At 35.8% G+C, this 17,916-nt stretch overlaps 1 protein-coding gene across 1 annotated transcript in view; it reads left to right on the top strand.

Annotated features, from left to right (window-relative positions):
• Window positions 1-17,916, top strand: part of L3MBTL4 (L3MBTL histone methyl-lysine binding protein 4) — a 439,737-nt gene that overhangs the window by 164,101 nt on the left and 257,720 nt on the right. The window contains exon 10 of the mRNA XM_032875713.1: window positions 395-471. Coding sequence (XP_032731604.1) covers window positions 395-471 — 77 coding nt within the window. The remainder of the gene's footprint in view (window positions 1-394; window positions 472-17,916) is intronic.

The following is a 17,916-nucleotide window of genomic DNA, read 5'->3' as shown; positions in this document are numbered from 1 at the left end:
GGGAGGAAATTGGAGGCATATGGAGTCTGGTCTGACCTGCTAAACTTGGGCTGGCCTATTAATATTTTTTCCTTTGCTGCTAGTAGGAAGTGGTGGGAGAGGTTTATTAAAATGTTCACTCTTTGGGGATAACACTGGCAGTTCATGTTTTAGTCAAAGTCTTTCTAAGTAGAACTTTTATATTTCAAGAAAGTTAGGTAAAAGAGAAGTTTGGTCACTTACCTTAAAAAATATATTACTAAAAATTACTTCTAATTTTATTTACCTATAAAATATTTTAGCTATGTAATTACATCTTCCATGGTGTCTCTTAGTATCTAGAATGGTCATTATTCTTGGATTATTTCTCTGGCTTTGACCTGTGTAGGATCTGAAATAGAATCCTGTTTTGCAGGTGTGATGTAAATAGCCCTTATGTTCAGCCAGTTGGTTGGTGTCAGGAGAACGGAAGAACTCTGATAGCACCCCAAGGTAAGTGGACTGGCTGCATTTTCTTTGAAGGCATCTCTGTGTGAGTGGCGATGGCTGTTCTTATTTTTTGTTGATGCAAATCAGATTTTAATAAAAGTGTATGATAAAAATACTGTGCAAGGCTGTTTTGATTACTCAGTAACTCATGTGTCTGAAATCGGCTAGTCTTTCCCAGAATGAAAATGGACTGGGTTTATAAAGATGCATTAGGCAGCCACTTTAAAAACTGTTGCTGTTCATTCCCGGGTTTTGGCACCCAAAAAAAAAAAAAAAAAAAAAGAGTTGCTAAAAATTTTTATCCAATGAAATGGTACCATTGCTGCAGATCACTATTTAAAGCTAATTTTTCCCATGTTTATCTATCTTTAACTTATGCTAATCCATTAATTGAATCATAAGTTTATTATATATTCTTTGGAGTTAAATGAAGAAATGTAGAAATCTAAGGAGTGAGAAATAAGCACGAGTCTTCAGACTTGCCAGACCTCTTTACCAAACCAACTTGATGGTTCAGCTAAACACCACAGTAGGGACTCTTTCTAGTTATTTATATTTTTTTCTCATTGTAGAAATATTAAGTATTTAGAGAGTTTCTGTTTCAAATTTATGTTTTCTAATTTCAAAATTAATTAGGTATAATGGTTGTTTAAGCTTAGCATTTTAAAAGTAAGTATTCTAGGAGAAACTGATTTCTTTCAATTAAAAAAATGTAGAGAATGAGGTCATATGGATGGCACACTCAGTGAGGGGTCCAACTCCTGGTTTGGGCCCGAGTGGTGTTCTCAGGGTGTTGGGATCAAGCCTGTGTTGGGCTTTGCACTCAGTGTGGAGTCTGCTTGAGATTCTCTCTCCCTCTCCCCTCTGGCTGCCCCTCCATCTGCCCCCTCCTGCTTATGCTTTCTGTCTGTAAAATAAATATACAAAACTTAAAAAAAATGTGGAGTATGTAACATGCCATTCTAGAATGGAGCAGATGTTTAATGTTTTGATTTGAATGATTCTGGAAATTTGGTGTGTTTCAATGTTTTTTTTTTTTTTCCTTGATACAGAAAAATGATTAGGATTTGTCATCGAATTTCAGTGAAAAAAAAATAAAAATTCAAAACAATCAACAAATCAAACCAAACTTAAAAAAAAACACACAACCTATTTAAGCTCTCCAATTAGTCTAGAAAAGTTTTTATAAAATATATAACATCTTCTCAAATTTGATTTTGATATGCAGATAGATTTAGAGTTGTTTATTCTTTTTTTCTGTAAAAACTGGCTAAATCTAACTTTAGAATAATGTTCTTCAAGATGAGGTGAAATGTTCATCAGATCTCAGAATACGTGGTTTGAGTTAGTGTGCCTGGAGGTACGGCACACTCTGTTTCCCATTTTCCTCTGCTGGAATAACTTCTCTGCTACCTGCAGCTTATTCTCACTACATTTCACGGATGTAATCAGTAGTTAAGTTCATCTCCTTGTCTTCTCATGCTGTGTCAGCCTAGAAATAGTCTGTGCAGAGATTTTAAGAATTCTATGTCCAGAATATTTCCATCATTAATATGAACCGAGGAGCGAGGGGGCAAAGCTCCCATACAACAGATAAGGCCAAAGCTTTCAGGCCCTGATTGATGGGTGCAGGAGACTATTTATTTCATAAAGTCCACAAAGTACCAATGGAACTCAACCCAGATTTATGGTTTTTCCCATACAATTGATTGCATATACAAACGTCATCACCATGCCGAGATTTGAATAAGAGTTGTAGCCAATGACCAATTTAGTGATAGGAAGTCTTCGCTTTGGGGTCATATTTTCTTCCCTAAGATGTAGGTTTAAAATTCTGAAGAGATTTCGTCCTGGCATATAATGTCTGAATTAGAATCTTCCAGTTAACCCACCTCTAAACCTCATCTACTTGTTAATATTCTTCTTACACATTATGAAGTGTTTTTACACACTAAAATACTGCCCTCCCCCAAGCCCCAATTTGTATAATACTTTGTTTCTCTGCAGTGAATTCTTTACCTACTTTTTTTCCTATTGAGATATAATTCACTTATTATAAATTTCACCCTTTTAGTATTTATTTCAGTCGTTTTAGTATATTCACAATGTGGTACAACCATCATCTCTATTTTTTTTAAAGAATTTATTTATTTATTTGACAGACAGAGATCACAAGCAGGCAGAGAAGCAAGCAGAGAGAGAGGAAGGGAAGCAGGCTCCCTGTTGAGCAGAGAGCCCGACGCAGGGCTCAATCCCAGGATCCTGGGATCATGACCTGAGCCAAAGGCTGAGGCTTTAACGCACTGAGCCACCCAGGCACCCCCATCTCTATCAATTGCCAGAGATTTTCATCATTCCCAAAAGAATATCCTCTTTTACTCTGTCACTCCTCATTCTCTCCTCCCTCTCAGGCCTAGGCAACCACGACTCTATTTTATATCTCTTTGGATTTCACTATTCTGGACCCTTGGCATTCACGGAATCATACGGTATATGGCCTATTAGGTCTTGGCTTCTTTCACTTAGTATAATGTTTTCATATTGTAACTTGTCTCAGTACATCATTCCTTTTCTTTACAAATAATATTTTAGAGTATGGATATGCCACATTTTGCTTATGAATTCATTATTTGATGGGCATTTGGTTTGTTTTCACTTTTTTGACTGCTACAAGCTTCCATGCACAAGTTTTTGAGTGATGTTTTCATTTCTTTTGGCTATAATTCTAGGACTAGAACTGCTAGGTCATAAAGTAATTCTGTGTTTGAGGAATTGGCAAACTATCTTCCAAAGGAGCTGCACAGTATACATTCCCACTGGCAACGAATGAGAATTCCAGTTTCTCCACATCCTCACCAGCATGTTATTGTCTTCTTGATTATAACCATCCTGGTGAATGTGAGGTTAGATCTCGCTGTGCTTTCAGTTTTCATTTACCTAATGACTAATGATGTTGAACATCTTTTCCTGTAGTTATTGGCCATTTATATGTCTTCTTTCAAGAAATACCTGTTCACATTATTTGCCTATTTTTGAGTTAGCTTATTTGTCCTTCTATTATTGAGTTGTAAGGGTTCTTTGGATATTAGACAAACCGTTGTCCTTTTCACTTTCTGGATGGCTTTTTTTTAAGTACCAAAGTTTTTAATTTTGATGAAGTCCAGTTTATCTGTTTTTTTTTCTTGTGTTGTACTTTTGATGTCTTGGCAGAATTATTGAAAAACAATCGATTATAGACGAGTTTATTTCCAGATTCTCCATTCTACTCCATTACTTTATACGTCTGTCCTTATGCCAGTACCACACTATCTTGATTACTGTAAATGTTGTGAAATTGTGAGTTCTTTAACTCTATTTTATGTTCTTTTTCAAGATTGTTTTGGCTGTTCTGAGTCACTTGCAAATATGTCCCTATGAATTCTAGAATCAGCTTGCTGATTCCTGTCCAAAAAAAGCCAATGGGGATTTTGATAGGGATTGATCTGTAGATCAATTTTTGGGGTAGCCATCTCAAAAATATTAAAATTTTCAGTCCATGAGCATGGGACATCTTTCCACTTCTATAAGTCTTTAATTTTCTTTCAGTGATGTCTTACAGTTTTTAGTCTACCAGTCTTACACTTTTATTAAGTTTGTCCTGTAGTGTTCTATTCTTTGTTCTATTCTTTTTTTAAATTAACATATAATGTATTATTTGCCCCAGTGGCACAGGTCTGTGAATCATCAGGCTTACACATTTCACAGCACTCACCATAGCACATACTGTTCTATTCTTTTTTAATTGAAGAGAAATTTACATGACATGTAATTAGCCATTTTAAAGTGTATGATTTAGTGGTAGTGTATTCAGAATGTTATGCTACCACCAGCTCTCTCTAATTTCAAAACCTTTTCATCACCCAATAAAAACATTCTGTACTTATTAAGTAGACACTCTCCACTCCCTGCCTCCCACCCCCTGGTAACCTTTATTCTGCTTTCTGTGGATTTTCATATTCTCAATATATTATACATGTTATTTATAAAAAGAATCCTGTAATACATGACCCCTAGTGTCTGACTTCTTTCACTTAGTGTAATGGTTTCAAGTTCATCCAAGTTGTAGCATATATCGGTAGTTCATTCCTTTTTATGATTGAATACCTTTCCATTGTATGTTCATATATTATGATTTGTTTGGCCATTTATCTGTTGATGGACATTTGTATGGACATTTGTACTTTTTCCTAATATTACCAATACTATGGTGAGCATTCTTGTATAGTTTTCTGTGTGGATCTGTCTTAACTTCTCTTTGGTGTACACTCAGGAGTAGAATTGCTGGGTCATATGATAATTCTATGTTTAGCATTTTGAGGAATGGACAGCTGTTTTCTGCAGTACCTGTGCCATTTTACATTCCCACTAGCAACATATGGCAATGATTATTTCTGAACATACATGCCAACTTGTTATTTTCTATTTTCTTGATTATGAAGTGGTATCTTATTGTGATTTTGATTGTATTTCTCAGATGGCCAGTGGTGTAGCTTATATGGCTATTGGCTAATTGCATATCTTTTAAGAAATAGTTATTCAAATCCTTTGCTTATGTAAAAATATTGGGTTGTCTTTTTGTTATTTATATATTTTTTTAAATACTGTGTCCATTTACTATATTATCATTATTATTATTATTATCTTGAGAATTTTTTTCAAGATATATTAATTTATTTGAGAGAGAGAGAGGTGCACATGGAGGAGGGTAAGGGGCAAAGGGAAAAGGAGAGAGACTCTCAAGGAGAGAGAGTCTCAAGCAGACTGCATGTTGAGCATGGAGCCTGACATGGAGCCATCCAAAGAGCCTGAGATCAGGACCAGAGCTGAAACTGAGAGCCAGACTTCCACCCAATGGTACCACCTAGTCACCCTTGTGACAGTTTTTTAATGTATTCTGGATATGAAACCCATATTATATAAATGATTTGCAAATGTTTTCTCCTATTCTATCAATTGTATTTTCATATTCTTGATAATGTTTTTGGCTATAAAATAGTTTTTAATTTTGATGGTCCACCTTATCTGTTTTTTCATTTGTTCCTTGTACTTTGATATTAAATCTACGAATCCGTTGCCAAATCTGAGGTCATGAGGATTTACCCCTATGTTTTTTCTGTGGATTTTATAGTTTTATCTTTTATATTTGAGTTTTTGATCCATACTGATTTATGTTTGTATATGAAGTGAGGTAGTGGTTCAACTTCATTCTTTTGTGTTTGGTTATCCAGTTAGCCAGTACCATTTGTTAAAGAAACTATTTCCCTATCACATGGTATTGGCACCATTGTTGAAAAGCAGTTGGACCTAGATGTTTAGGTTCACTTCTGGGCTCTTCATTGTATTCCATTGGTTTATCTACCTATCCTTAAGCCAGTAGTATCTTTTTTGTTTGTTTGTTTGTTTTACTTTATTTTTTAGAAAAATGAAAGTTCACAGTAAAGTTGATAGGAAGGTACAGAGAGAGATACCTTTTATACTCCTGCCTTCACACATGCACGGGCAACCTCCAGAATCACCATTGCTCACCACAGTGTACATTTGTTAGAATTGATGAACCCACATTGACACATCATTATCACCTGAAAGTAGATAGTTTATTTAGGATTCACTTGTGGTATTGTGCATTCTATGGTGGGTTTGGACAAATGCATAATGAGTAGCTATCATTTAGGGATCATATAGAATATTTTCATTGCCCTGAAAATCCTGTGTTCTACTTAGTCATCTCTCTCTCACCCCCCAACCCTTGTAACCACTGATCTTTTTACTGTCTTTATTTTTTTTGCCTTTTCCAGAATATCATGTAGTTGAGACCATACTGTATGTAGACTTTTCAGACTGGCTTCTTTCACTTTGGAATATTCATTTGATGTTCCTCCATGTCTCCTCAGGGCTTGATAGCTCACTTCTTTTTAGTGCTGAATAATATTCCATTATCTGGGTATATCTCAGATTATTTATCCATTCATCTACTGAAATATATCTTATTTGTTTCGAAGTTTGAGCAATTATAAATAAATCTGCTATATACATCCATGTGCAGATTTTTGTGTGGACATGTTTTTAGCTCCTTGGATAAATGGCAAAGAATGATATTGCTGAATAGTATGGTAAGAGGATGTTTAGTTTTGTAAGAACCTGTCAAACTGTCTTCCAAAGTGATTGTAACACTGCATTTACACCAGCATCATATGGGAATTCCTTTTACTCTATATCCTCACCAGCATTTAGTGTTTCAGGGTTTTGGATTTTAGCCATTTGAATAGGTATGTGGTAGTATCTTGTTTTTAATTTGTATTTCTTTGATGACATGTGATGTAGAGCATCTTTTCATGTGGACATTTATCATCTGTAAGTCTCCTTTGGTGAGATGTCTGTAAAGGTCTTTAGCCCATTTTTTAGTCAGGTGGTTTGTTTTCTTATTGTTGAGTTTTAGGACTTCTTTGTATATCTTGAACATGTTTTTTATCATATGTGTCTTTTGAAACATTTTCACCCAGTCCATGACTTGTCTTTTCATTCCCTGAAGTGTCTTTAGCAGAGCTGAAAAATTTAATTTTAATGAAGTCCATCTTATCAATTATTTTTTTCATTGATTGTCCCTTTGGTTTCATGTTAAAAAATCAAGACCAAACCCGAGGTCCTCTAGGTTTTCTTCTATGTTATCTTGTAGGAGTTTTATTGTTTTGCATTTCATATTTACATCTGTGATTCATTTTGAGTTAACTTTTGTGAAGGGCATTAGATCTGTGTCTAGATTTTTTTTTTTTTCTGCATGTGGATTTCTAGTTGTTCCAGCACCATTTGTTGAAAAGACTGTCTCTGCTCCATTGACTTGCCTTTGCTCCTTTGTCAAAGATCAGTTGATTGTACGTATGTTGGTCTATTTCTGGGCTCTCTGTTCTGTTCCACTGAGCTATTTGTCTATTCTTTTGCCAATACTATGATGCCTTGGTTAGATACAAGCTTGATTACATCCAAGTATACTAGTTGTATAGTAAGTCTTAAAGTTATATAATTTCGGTCCTTCAGTTTTGTTCTTCTTCAGTATTGTGTGGCTATTGTGAATCTTTTCCCTCTCCATATAAACCTTGGGATACCTGTCAGTATTCACAAAATAACTTGCTGGGATTTTCGCTGGGCTTGTTTTGAATCAGATCAAGTTGAGAACTGCCATCTTGACAATTTTGAGTCTTCCTATCCATGAATATGGAATATGGCCCCATTTATTTAGTTCTTTGATTTATTTCACACATTTTTATAGCTTTCCTCATTAGACCTTGTACATAGTTTGTTAAATTTTATACTTATTTCATTATTTTGGGTGCTAATGTAAATGGTATTTTTTTAAATTTTAAATTTCACTTAATCATTGCTGATACACAGAAGAGCAATTGGCTTTTACCTCTTTATCTTATATCCTGCAACCTTGGCTTTCTGTTCCTAGAGAAATGACTATTGGGATTTTGATAAAAGTTACATTGAATATAGAGTGTTTTAGGGAGTATTGCCATCTCAGTAGTATTAAGTTTTCTAATCCATGAACATGGGATGTCTTTTCACTTTTTAAGGTCTTTTTTTTTTTTTTTAAGATTTCATTTATTTGAGAGAGAGAGAGAGAGAGAGAGTGGGGTGAGGTACAGAGGGAGAAGTAGGCTCTCCGCTAAGCAGGGAGACCAATGCAGGGCTTGAATACAGAACTCTAGGTTCATGATCTGAGCTGATGGCAGACACTTAACCAACTGAGCCACTCAGCCCACTTTTTAAGGTCTTTAATTTACATCAGTGGTGTGTTTTAGTTTTCAGTGTATATGTCTTTTTTTACATCCTTGGTTGAACTTATTCCTAGGTATTTTATTATTTTGGAATGTATTGTAAATGAAATTATTTATCTCCCCTTGGAATTATTTATTCCTAGAATAGAAAAACACAGCTAATTTTATATCCTGCAACTTAATTAATTTATTAGCTCTACTAGTTGTTGTTTTTTTTTTAATGTGTGGATTCTATGGGATTTTTTACATAGAATTAAAAGGACAAAGTTCCAAAAGATTAAAATTTCCAATTTGAATGCCTTTAATTTTGTTTCTTGCCTCGTTTTTCTGTCTAGGACTTCTAGTACATCATTGAATATAGTGGTGAAAGAAGGAATTCTTGTTTTTTCCTAATCTTGGGACAGAAAAATCTGTCTCTTACCATTATGCATGCTGTTATCTGTAGATTTTTAATAAATGACCTGTATCATGTTAAGAAATTTGCCTTTACTCTTAGTTTTGAGTGTTTTTATCATGAAAGGATATTGGATTTTGCCTAATGCTTTTTTTGTATCTAATAAAACATTTATGTGGGAATTCCCCCCCCCCCATGGTTTCAGGGTGTATAATCCTTTATATGTACTGTTGAATTCAGTTTGCTACATTTTGCAGAGGATTTTTGTATTAATATTCAGAAGGAGTATTGGTATTTAGTTTTCTTGTCACGTCTTTTCCTTTTTTTCATTTTTATGCTATTGTAAATGGAACTGTTTTCTTAATTTCATCTTTAGATTATTCATTGCTATTGTGTGGAAATAGAGTTGATTTTTGTACAATGATCTTATATTCTGAACTTTGCTGGATTTATCAGTTCTAATAGTCTGTGTGTATGTATTCCGCAGGATTTTCCATATGCAAAATTATGTCATCTTTAAGTAGTGAAACTCTTAGTTCTTCCTGTCCATTTTGGATGGCTTTTATTGCTTCCTTAAATCCTCTGGTTTTTAAATAGTAGTGGCAAGATCAGACATCCTTTTCTTGTTCCTAATATTGGGGGAATGCTCAGTCTTTCCACATAAATTGTGGTATTTGCTGCTGGGTTTTTTATAGATGCTCTTCATCAGATTGAGGAAGTTCCTTTCTGTTCCTGGCTTGTTTTATTCTGAAAAAGTAGTTCTTTATTCTACTAATATGGTATTATTATATGTATTGCTTTTTATGTAATGATGGAGTCTTGTATTCCTGTATTTATATACAGACACAGTCTTGTATTCCATGTACTCTTTTAAAATGTTTTTTTTTAAAGGTTTTATTTATTTATTTGACAGACAAAGATCACAAGTAGGCAGAGAGGCAGGCAGAGAGAGAAGGAAGCAGGCTCCCCACCAAGCAGAGAGCCCAGTGCGGGACTCAATCCCGGGACCCTGGGGCATGACCTAAGTTGAAAGCAAAGGCTTTAACCCACTGAGCCACCCAGGTGCCCCTAAAATGTTTTTTATTCCTAACGGTATATCTAAGGTTGCCGAGAGTGCTAAGGAAAAACAGGATACACACTAAGTCAGATGCTTGGTTATTTAAAATGTTCATCTACAGAATGATTTCTTATCTTTAGGAGAGACTCAACTGTGTCATAAAGGAGTTTCTTCTTATGGTGTTGGAGGGGACTGACACATCATAGTCACAGGACCACACTGGACTACAAGAAGCTTCCCATTTGATGTAGTGACATGTAAAATAAAATTTCAAGTAGACCAGCCATTTAATCAAAGTATGAACAAGAGAGTGGAGGGTAATGAAAATATATGCAGAGGAAAAGTGAGCAAACATTGGATGAAGACAGTTAAAGCTTAGCAGTAAATGAAATTGCTTAAAGTTTGTGATGAGTTATGATTATGCTGGCCTGTAGGTTGTGAAAACACAAGTGCCCAAAGATCTCAGGTCTCTATTAAGAGAGGAAAGGTTTGAAACAATGGATAGTAGAAGGGGCCCTGAGGAAGGATGATAGAATGCTGTATACTCAGGTAGTCCACAAGAGGGAATTTGGATATAAGATTTTAAAAGACCCACCAACCAACACACATGGTCTTCACATATTCCCTCTGCTGTGACAAGGCTGGAAATAGGATGCCAGAAATATACATAATACATTAGATGTCATATATATTTTATATTTTTTAGATATGTAATTTTAGAGTTTGAACATAGTAAAAAGAAGTTAATATTGTCTGTATGGATGATTTGTTTCTGTTAGTAATTTAACACCACAACTTGTTACTGTAGTTATTTTACTTTAAGTGAATTTATATTTTAAGCATCATTTATGGCTATAGAATTTTACATAACATTTTATTTTATGGTGGTAATTACATTGTTGTCAGAAGAAAATGTATTTGCTGTATTTGTTATAGCTTCTACGTGTGTGTGTAATTGCACATCTGAGAACGATTAGGGTACTTGAAAGTAGAACAGTGTTTGCTGACCTGTATAGTTGCCCCTGGTGTATAATCAGATTCTCATAGATTCCAGATAAAAGAGACTTTTCAGAGAGAGAAAGAGAAAAAAAAGATCAGTTTTCAAAATGTGAGAAGTATAAAACATAAAGGTGCTTTTCACTGATGTAAATTTAATACAAGGAATTACATATTCAGTGTCTTTCTACAAAGGACTGAAGAAGTATGGGTTTCTATTCCTTCAGAAGTAGCAGTCTGCTGAAATTTTAGCTGAAGTTACGAAATGACAAAAAGTTGTTAGGCAGACCCTTTGGCGTTTGAAGGAGAGAAGCTCCTTTCCAGAAGGTTTGCTGGGTCTCGTAGTGAGCTCTTGAGCTTCACTTGGTGATGAGCCGGCTATGTCCTGTGAAGAGTCACTTCCTTATAAGGGGGGGGGCAAGTCTCATCTCTTGTTGAAGTAAAATCCCCTAGTAGCATAGTTTTAGGTGGTTCATGGTATAGCTAAGTCTGTACAGTTAAAAATTAGAGCTGTCTATTAAAGAATATTAAGATTATCAGGGGAAGGTTATATTTTTTGCTTTTTCAGTTCCTTTGAATGGTATGGCTGAAGTAACTCTGATCGCTTTGTAGTATATGAAATTCCCAGTACTCTACATTGCTTGGTGTGGCTTGTTAACCAGTCAGAACAGTATTATGAAGATTGTTTTTTCAACAATGGGATTACTTGTGTGAAAATCTGTGGTGCAGTCCGCAACAGGAGCCTCCATGCCATCCAGCCTCCTGCTCAGTGTGGGTGGGTGGACAGGAAGCCCTGCAGGAAGATGATGGCTGTGTGGGCTCCTCTGACTGACAGCAGGACCATGTCCCCCAGGAAGGACCACAGCCCTGCGTAGAGTGCCCCTCCAACTGCAGACCACTGTTCCCATTTGAAGCATACTCTGAATCCAAACTCAGATTCAGTTCAGCAAACATCTCCAGAGTGACTTTTGTGCTCCTAGAAGGGGGGGATCCAAATAAGTATAAAACATGATAAAGGAAGTGTTCTATCTATTTCTATAACACACTATTGAGATGGAATTCACACACTATACAACTCATCCATTTATTGTGTACAATTTGATGGTTTTAAACATATTTACAGAGTTGTGTGGCCATCATTGCATTCAATTCTTCAAAAAGAAATTCTGAACCATTTTGCCTTTAGGCCCCAACCTTCATTCCCTTCTACCTTCTGTCTTTATAGATGTGCCTATTCTGAATAGTTCATTTAAACAGAATTCTATAACATGGCCTTTCAGGTCTGGCTTCTTTATTAGGCATAATGATGTTAGAGTTCATCGTGTTGTAACATGGATCGGCACGTCACTCCTTTTAATTCCAAATATTATTTTGTTGTATAGATAATCCACAGTTTGTGTATCCATTTATCAGTTAATGGGTATTTGGGTTGTTACCACATTTTGGTTATTTTGAATAATACTGCTGTGAACATTTGTGTGAGAGGTTTTGCATGAATGGTTCCAATTCTCTTGGGTATATACTTAGGAGTGGAGTTGCTGGGTCGTTCAGCAATTCTACATTTAACTTACTGAGTAATTGCCAGACTCTTTACCATAATTTTAATTCCCACGGGTAGTGAGTGAGGGCTCCAGTTTCTCTCTATCCTCACTATACTTGCTGTCTGTTTTCTTGTCCATCGCCATCATATGGAGTGTGAAGTGGAATCTTATTTTTGAATCTCATTTTTCTTGACTGTCCAGTATGACTTCACACATTTACCTGTTTTCATGGCAATTTTGTGAAGAGTTTGTCAGTTATTTCAATTTCATAGTGAAAGCTCTGAGGTTCAGGGAGGTCAGATAACTGGCCCTAAACCTTTCATGTGATGTGAAGGGGATTAGGTGGCAGGCCCTGTGAGTGGACTTCAGGAATTCCTTTACATTTTCTTTTTCTATGTGCTGCTTGTAGTCCTCCTATACATGGGCTTCTGACCATAATGAAAGGGACATTTTCAGTAGACCACTGGGAATACAGGAGAGGGACGTGTAAGCTCCAGCTCTGCATGTGGATATCTTCCTCTGCAAGCAGTGTTGGCATTCGTTTTTGAAAGATGGGCAGACATTCACCTGAGAAGTGGAGTGGAAGGGAATGTTAGGTAGAAGGAATGATATGCACATCTTTAAAAGAGAAGTTCCCAGGGGCGCCTGGGTGGCTCAGTGGGTTAAAGCCTCTGCCTTCGGCTCAGATTATGATCCCAGGGTCCTGGGATCAAGCCCTGGTTGGGCTCTCTGCTCCACGGGGAGGCTGTTTCCTCCTCTCTCTCTGCCTGCCTCTCTGCCTACTTGTGATCTCTGTCTGTCAAATAAATAAATAAAATCTTCAAAAAAAAAAAAAGTTCCTGGAAACTTCATATTATGGGCATATGAGCAATGTGCTGGGCTGCAGGTTAGGGAAGAGGGGGCAGGAGTGAGAAACGATTTAGAATGTTAGGCTCAGAATGAATTGGCCTTGTAAATGTTTCTATTTTGTTTAAAGTTGGAAGTAATTTTAGACATTCAGAAGTCACAGTAGCAAAACTAAACTCCCTGCCGAACCATTTGAGATTAAGTTGCCGAAATGAAAGTTTTGCATCACCTGGTTATATGCTCTGTGAAGCCGGCATGCCCAGATTTCATCCAGGATCACCTGTGTTTACTTGTCCTGTCTCTCTAGTGTTCTTTAATTTGCAACAGTTCTTCATCTTTCCTTGACTTTTATGAACTTGACACTTTTGAAGAGTACAGGCCAGTTATTATTATTTTTTTTTTTATCACAAGCTTCTCACTTTGGGTGTGTCTGATGTTTCCTCAGGAGTAGACGGATTATGCACCGGGGAAGAATATCCCAGAAGCAGTGCACCCGCCCAGGTGGTGCTGTCCTTTTCCTGTTATTGTTAACTTTGATCTCTTGATTGAAATGGTGTGTGCCATTTCTCCACTGAAAAATTACTTTTTCCTTTTTGATTAATACATACTTGGAAGTGACTTTGAGACTGTAATTATTCTATTTCTCACCTAACTTTCATTCACTAGTTTTTAGCATCTTTTGATATTTATTGGATAAACTAGTAATTATTATGTTTGCCAAATGGTAATTTTCTAACTACATTATTTCCTCTACATTTATTAGTTGATTTATGCTACCCTGTGACTCTACTTATTCAGTTTTTTATATATAGTAACTAGAGTTGTGGATTCCTATTTTATTCATTGTGTTTTAATCTGTTACTATCATTATACAGGACCCTGGTGGGGGAGGGTGGGATAAAAGGACAGTGAGCAGACTTTTCTTGATCCTGGGGAGCTGACAGTCTAGTGAATTTATAAATAACTGTTATAGATGATAGCCAGGAGATTAGTAAAAAAAAAAAAAGTAGCATTTTTTTCCTTATAAATATCATACTCTAGAGTAAATACATTTTAATGTGATATTAAAAAGACACTCAAAGCAGAAAAAATAAACTTGCATATATTACTAACCATGGGACAGTTTTCTGGGGCCATCTGATAGTGTGTCATTTTATGTTATTGTGTCTCTGCCTCAGGGAGACATTCTCCTACCAGAGGTCCCGTAAGACAGTGCCACGTTTCCATCAAAGGGTAATCCTGCCACTGCAGTATATGATATCATGCGCCTCTCTTCTTTAACTTGATTGCAAATCATATCATCATTTCCCCAAGGCTTTTCATGGAAAGCGAAATCTCTACACAATTCTACAGAAATGCTGTAAAGGGATAGTATTCTCTCTTCTGTAAAGAGTGTTGAGTCAGTGCTGTTCTCCTTATGAATCCAAGTTTATTTTACCACTAATCCTTATACATAATCACCAGTGAAGTGAAGCAAGAACTTAGTATAAGTCTAACTTACTTAAAATAAGTGTTACGTTTTTCTTTTCATAAAAGTGCAGGAAAAGAATCAAATATAAAATGTAATAATGAATAAATTAAAATATTAATCTCACTACTCTATAGAGCTTAACCATTACTCATGGAATGGGAGAAGATATTTGCAAATGACAGTACAGACAAAAGGTTGATATCCAGTATCTATAAAGAACTCCTCAAACTCAACACACGCAAAACAGACAATCATATAAAAAAATGGGCAGAAGATATGAACAGACACTTCTCCAATGAAGACATACAAATGGCTATCAGACACATGAAAAAATGTTCAGCATCACTAGCCATCAGGGAGATTCAAATTAAAACCACATTGAGATACCACCTTACACCATGTAGAATAGCCAAAATTAGCAAGACAGGAAACAACATGTATTGGAGGGGATGTGGAGAAAGGGGAACCGTCTTCCACTGTTGGTGGGAATGCAAGTTGGTGCAGCCACTTTGGAGAACAGTGTGGAGATTCCTCAAGAAATTAAAAATAGAGCTTCCCTATGACCCTGCCATTGACTACTGGGTATTTACCCCAAAGATGCAGATGTAGTGAAAAGAAGGGCTATCTGTACCCCAATGTTTATAGCAGCAATGGCCATGGTTGCCAAACTGTGGAAAGAACCAAGATGCCCTTCAATGGACGAATGGATAAGGAAGATGCGGTCCATATACACTATGGAGTATTATGCTTCCATCAGAAAGGATGAATACGCAACCTTTGTAGCAACATGGATGGGACTGGAAGAGATTATGCTGAGTGAAATAAGTCAAGCAGAGAGAATCAATTATCATATGGTTTCACTTATTTGTGGAGCATAACAAATAGCATGGAGGACATGGGGAGTTAGGAGAAGGGAGTTGGGGGAAATGGGAAGGGGAGGTGAACAATGAGAGACTATGGACTCTGAAAAACAATCTGAAGGGTTTGAAGAGGTGGGGGGGGGTGGGAGGTTGGGGGAACCAGGTGGTGGGTATTAGAGAGGGCACAGATTGCATGGAGCACTGGGTGTGGTACAAAAACAATGAATACTGTTATGCTGAAAATAAATTAAAAAAAATGATAAAAAAAAAAAAAAGAACCAAGATGCCCTTCAACGGACGAATGGATAAGGAAGATGTGGTCCATATACACTATGGTGTATTATGCCTCCATCAGAAAGGATGAATACCCAACTTTTGTAGCAACATGGATGGGACTGGAAGAGATTATGCTGATTGAAATAAGTCAAGCAGGGAGAGTCAATTATCATTTAGTTTCACTGATTTGTGGAGCATAACAAATAGCATGGAGGACAAGGGGAGTTAGAGAGGAGAAGGGAGTTGAGGGAAATTGGAAGGGGAGGTGAACCATGAGAGACTATGGACTCTGAAAAACAATCTGAGGGTTTTGAAGGGGCAGGGGGTGGGGAGTTGGGGGAACCATGTGGAGGGTATTGGAGAGGGCACGGATTGCGTGGAGCACTGGGTGTGGTGCAAAAACAATGAATACTGTTACACTGAAAATAAATTAAAAAAATTAAAAAAAATACAAAAAAACCCCCCATCATTATTCTGTTATTTTATTTTTTCCATCAGCTTGTGTTTTTATTTGACTATATATTTAATTTAAAAATTAAAATTATAATCTTATTGTTCATAACTACTTTTGTAGCCATTTTTCCCCCTTTTACTTGAAAATATAATTTGGACATACTTACTCTTCTTTAAATAGCCTTTGAAAACCTGTCTATTAATGACTGCATAATTATCTATTATAATAGATACCACAGTTTATTTTGTTTTTTCTTTTGGATCAAATATCATATTTTTCTAGTTCTTAAATAACAATGGAAGACATCCTTTTAAAAATAGTTTTGTGTATTTGTTATTACTTTCTTGTTGTAAGTGGAATTAATGGATTACAGAGGATAGAAACAATTTTTAAGCGTTTGATAAATACTTCCAGATTACCCTCTAGAAAATTTTTTCCTTCCAGCAATAATATTAGAAAATTCAGACATGAAAAAGAATAAAATGGAACAAGACCCCAGATCTCTCAAAATATAGACACAAATTTTCTTTGAATGTTGTATTAGCAAGGACTATTTTGTTTTGTTCACAATTTATCCAAACATAAAATAGGCAGTAAATCACATTTAAAAATATTTAAAATAAAATAACTCATACACAGGTTGAATCAGTAATCAGAAATCTCCCAACAAAGAAAAGCCTTGGACTTGATGTCTTTGCTAGTGAATTCTACCAAACATTTAAAGAATAACTAATGCCAGTCCTTCTCAAACTTTTCCAAAAAATTGAAGAGGCAGGAATACTTCCTAACTCATTTTATGAGCCTTGTATTACCTTGTTACAGCCAGAAAGAGACACTAAAAGAAGACTACAGACCAAAATCCCATTTGAGCCCTGATGCAAATATGCTCAGCAAAGCACTAAAAGACTGAATTCAACATCATATTAAGAGGATTATATGCCTTGACCAAGTGGGACTGACTTCTGGAATGCAAGGATGATTCAACATATGAAACTTGATCAACGCAATAATACCAAATTAACAAAATGAAAGACAAAAGCTTGATATAATCATCACAATTGATGAAAAATCATGTGATAAGATTCAATACCCTTTCATGGGAAAAAACAAAACAAAACAACATTTAACAGCTTAGGAACAGAAGGAAACAAACTCAATATAATAAAAGCCATGTATGAAAAACCCACAGGAAACATTACAGTCAGTAGTGAAAGACTGGAAGTTTCTCTCCTAAGATCAGGAAAAAAGCAAAGACGCCTGATTTTGCCCTTTTTTTTCCAACATAGTACTGAAAAACTTAGAATAATTGGCAAGAAAAAGTAGTAAAAGGCATTTGGATTGGAAGGAAAGAAATAATCTCTGTTCCTGATATGATGATATGATCTTATATGCAGAAAACCCTAACACACACACACCTCTTAGAATTAATAAATGAATTCAGCAAAATAACAGGATACAAAATCAAGACTTAAAAATCAGTTACATTTCTACACATTAACAATGAGCAATCTGAAAAGGATTTTTTAAAAATTTCCATTTACAATGGCATTGAAAAGAATAAAATGCTTAGAATTAACTAAGGAGGTGAAAGACTTGTACGATGGAAGTATAAAACACTGCTGAAGGAAATTGAAGAAGACATAAATAAGCGGAAAGATAGCCCATGTTTATGGATTGGAAGACTTAATAAGATGTAATGAGATGTCTGTATTACCCAAGGTGACCTACAGAATCAATGT

The sequence above is a fragment of the Lontra canadensis genome, unplaced genomic scaffold (genome assembly GCF_010015895.1).
Source record: "Lontra canadensis isolate GAN:19392208 unplaced genomic scaffold, GSC_riverotter_1.0 scaffold57, whole genome shotgun sequence".
NCBI classification, from domain to species: Eukaryota; Metazoa; Chordata; class Mammalia; order Carnivora; family Mustelidae; genus Lontra; species Lontra canadensis.
This window is presented reverse-complemented; position numbering and strand designations above follow the sequence as displayed.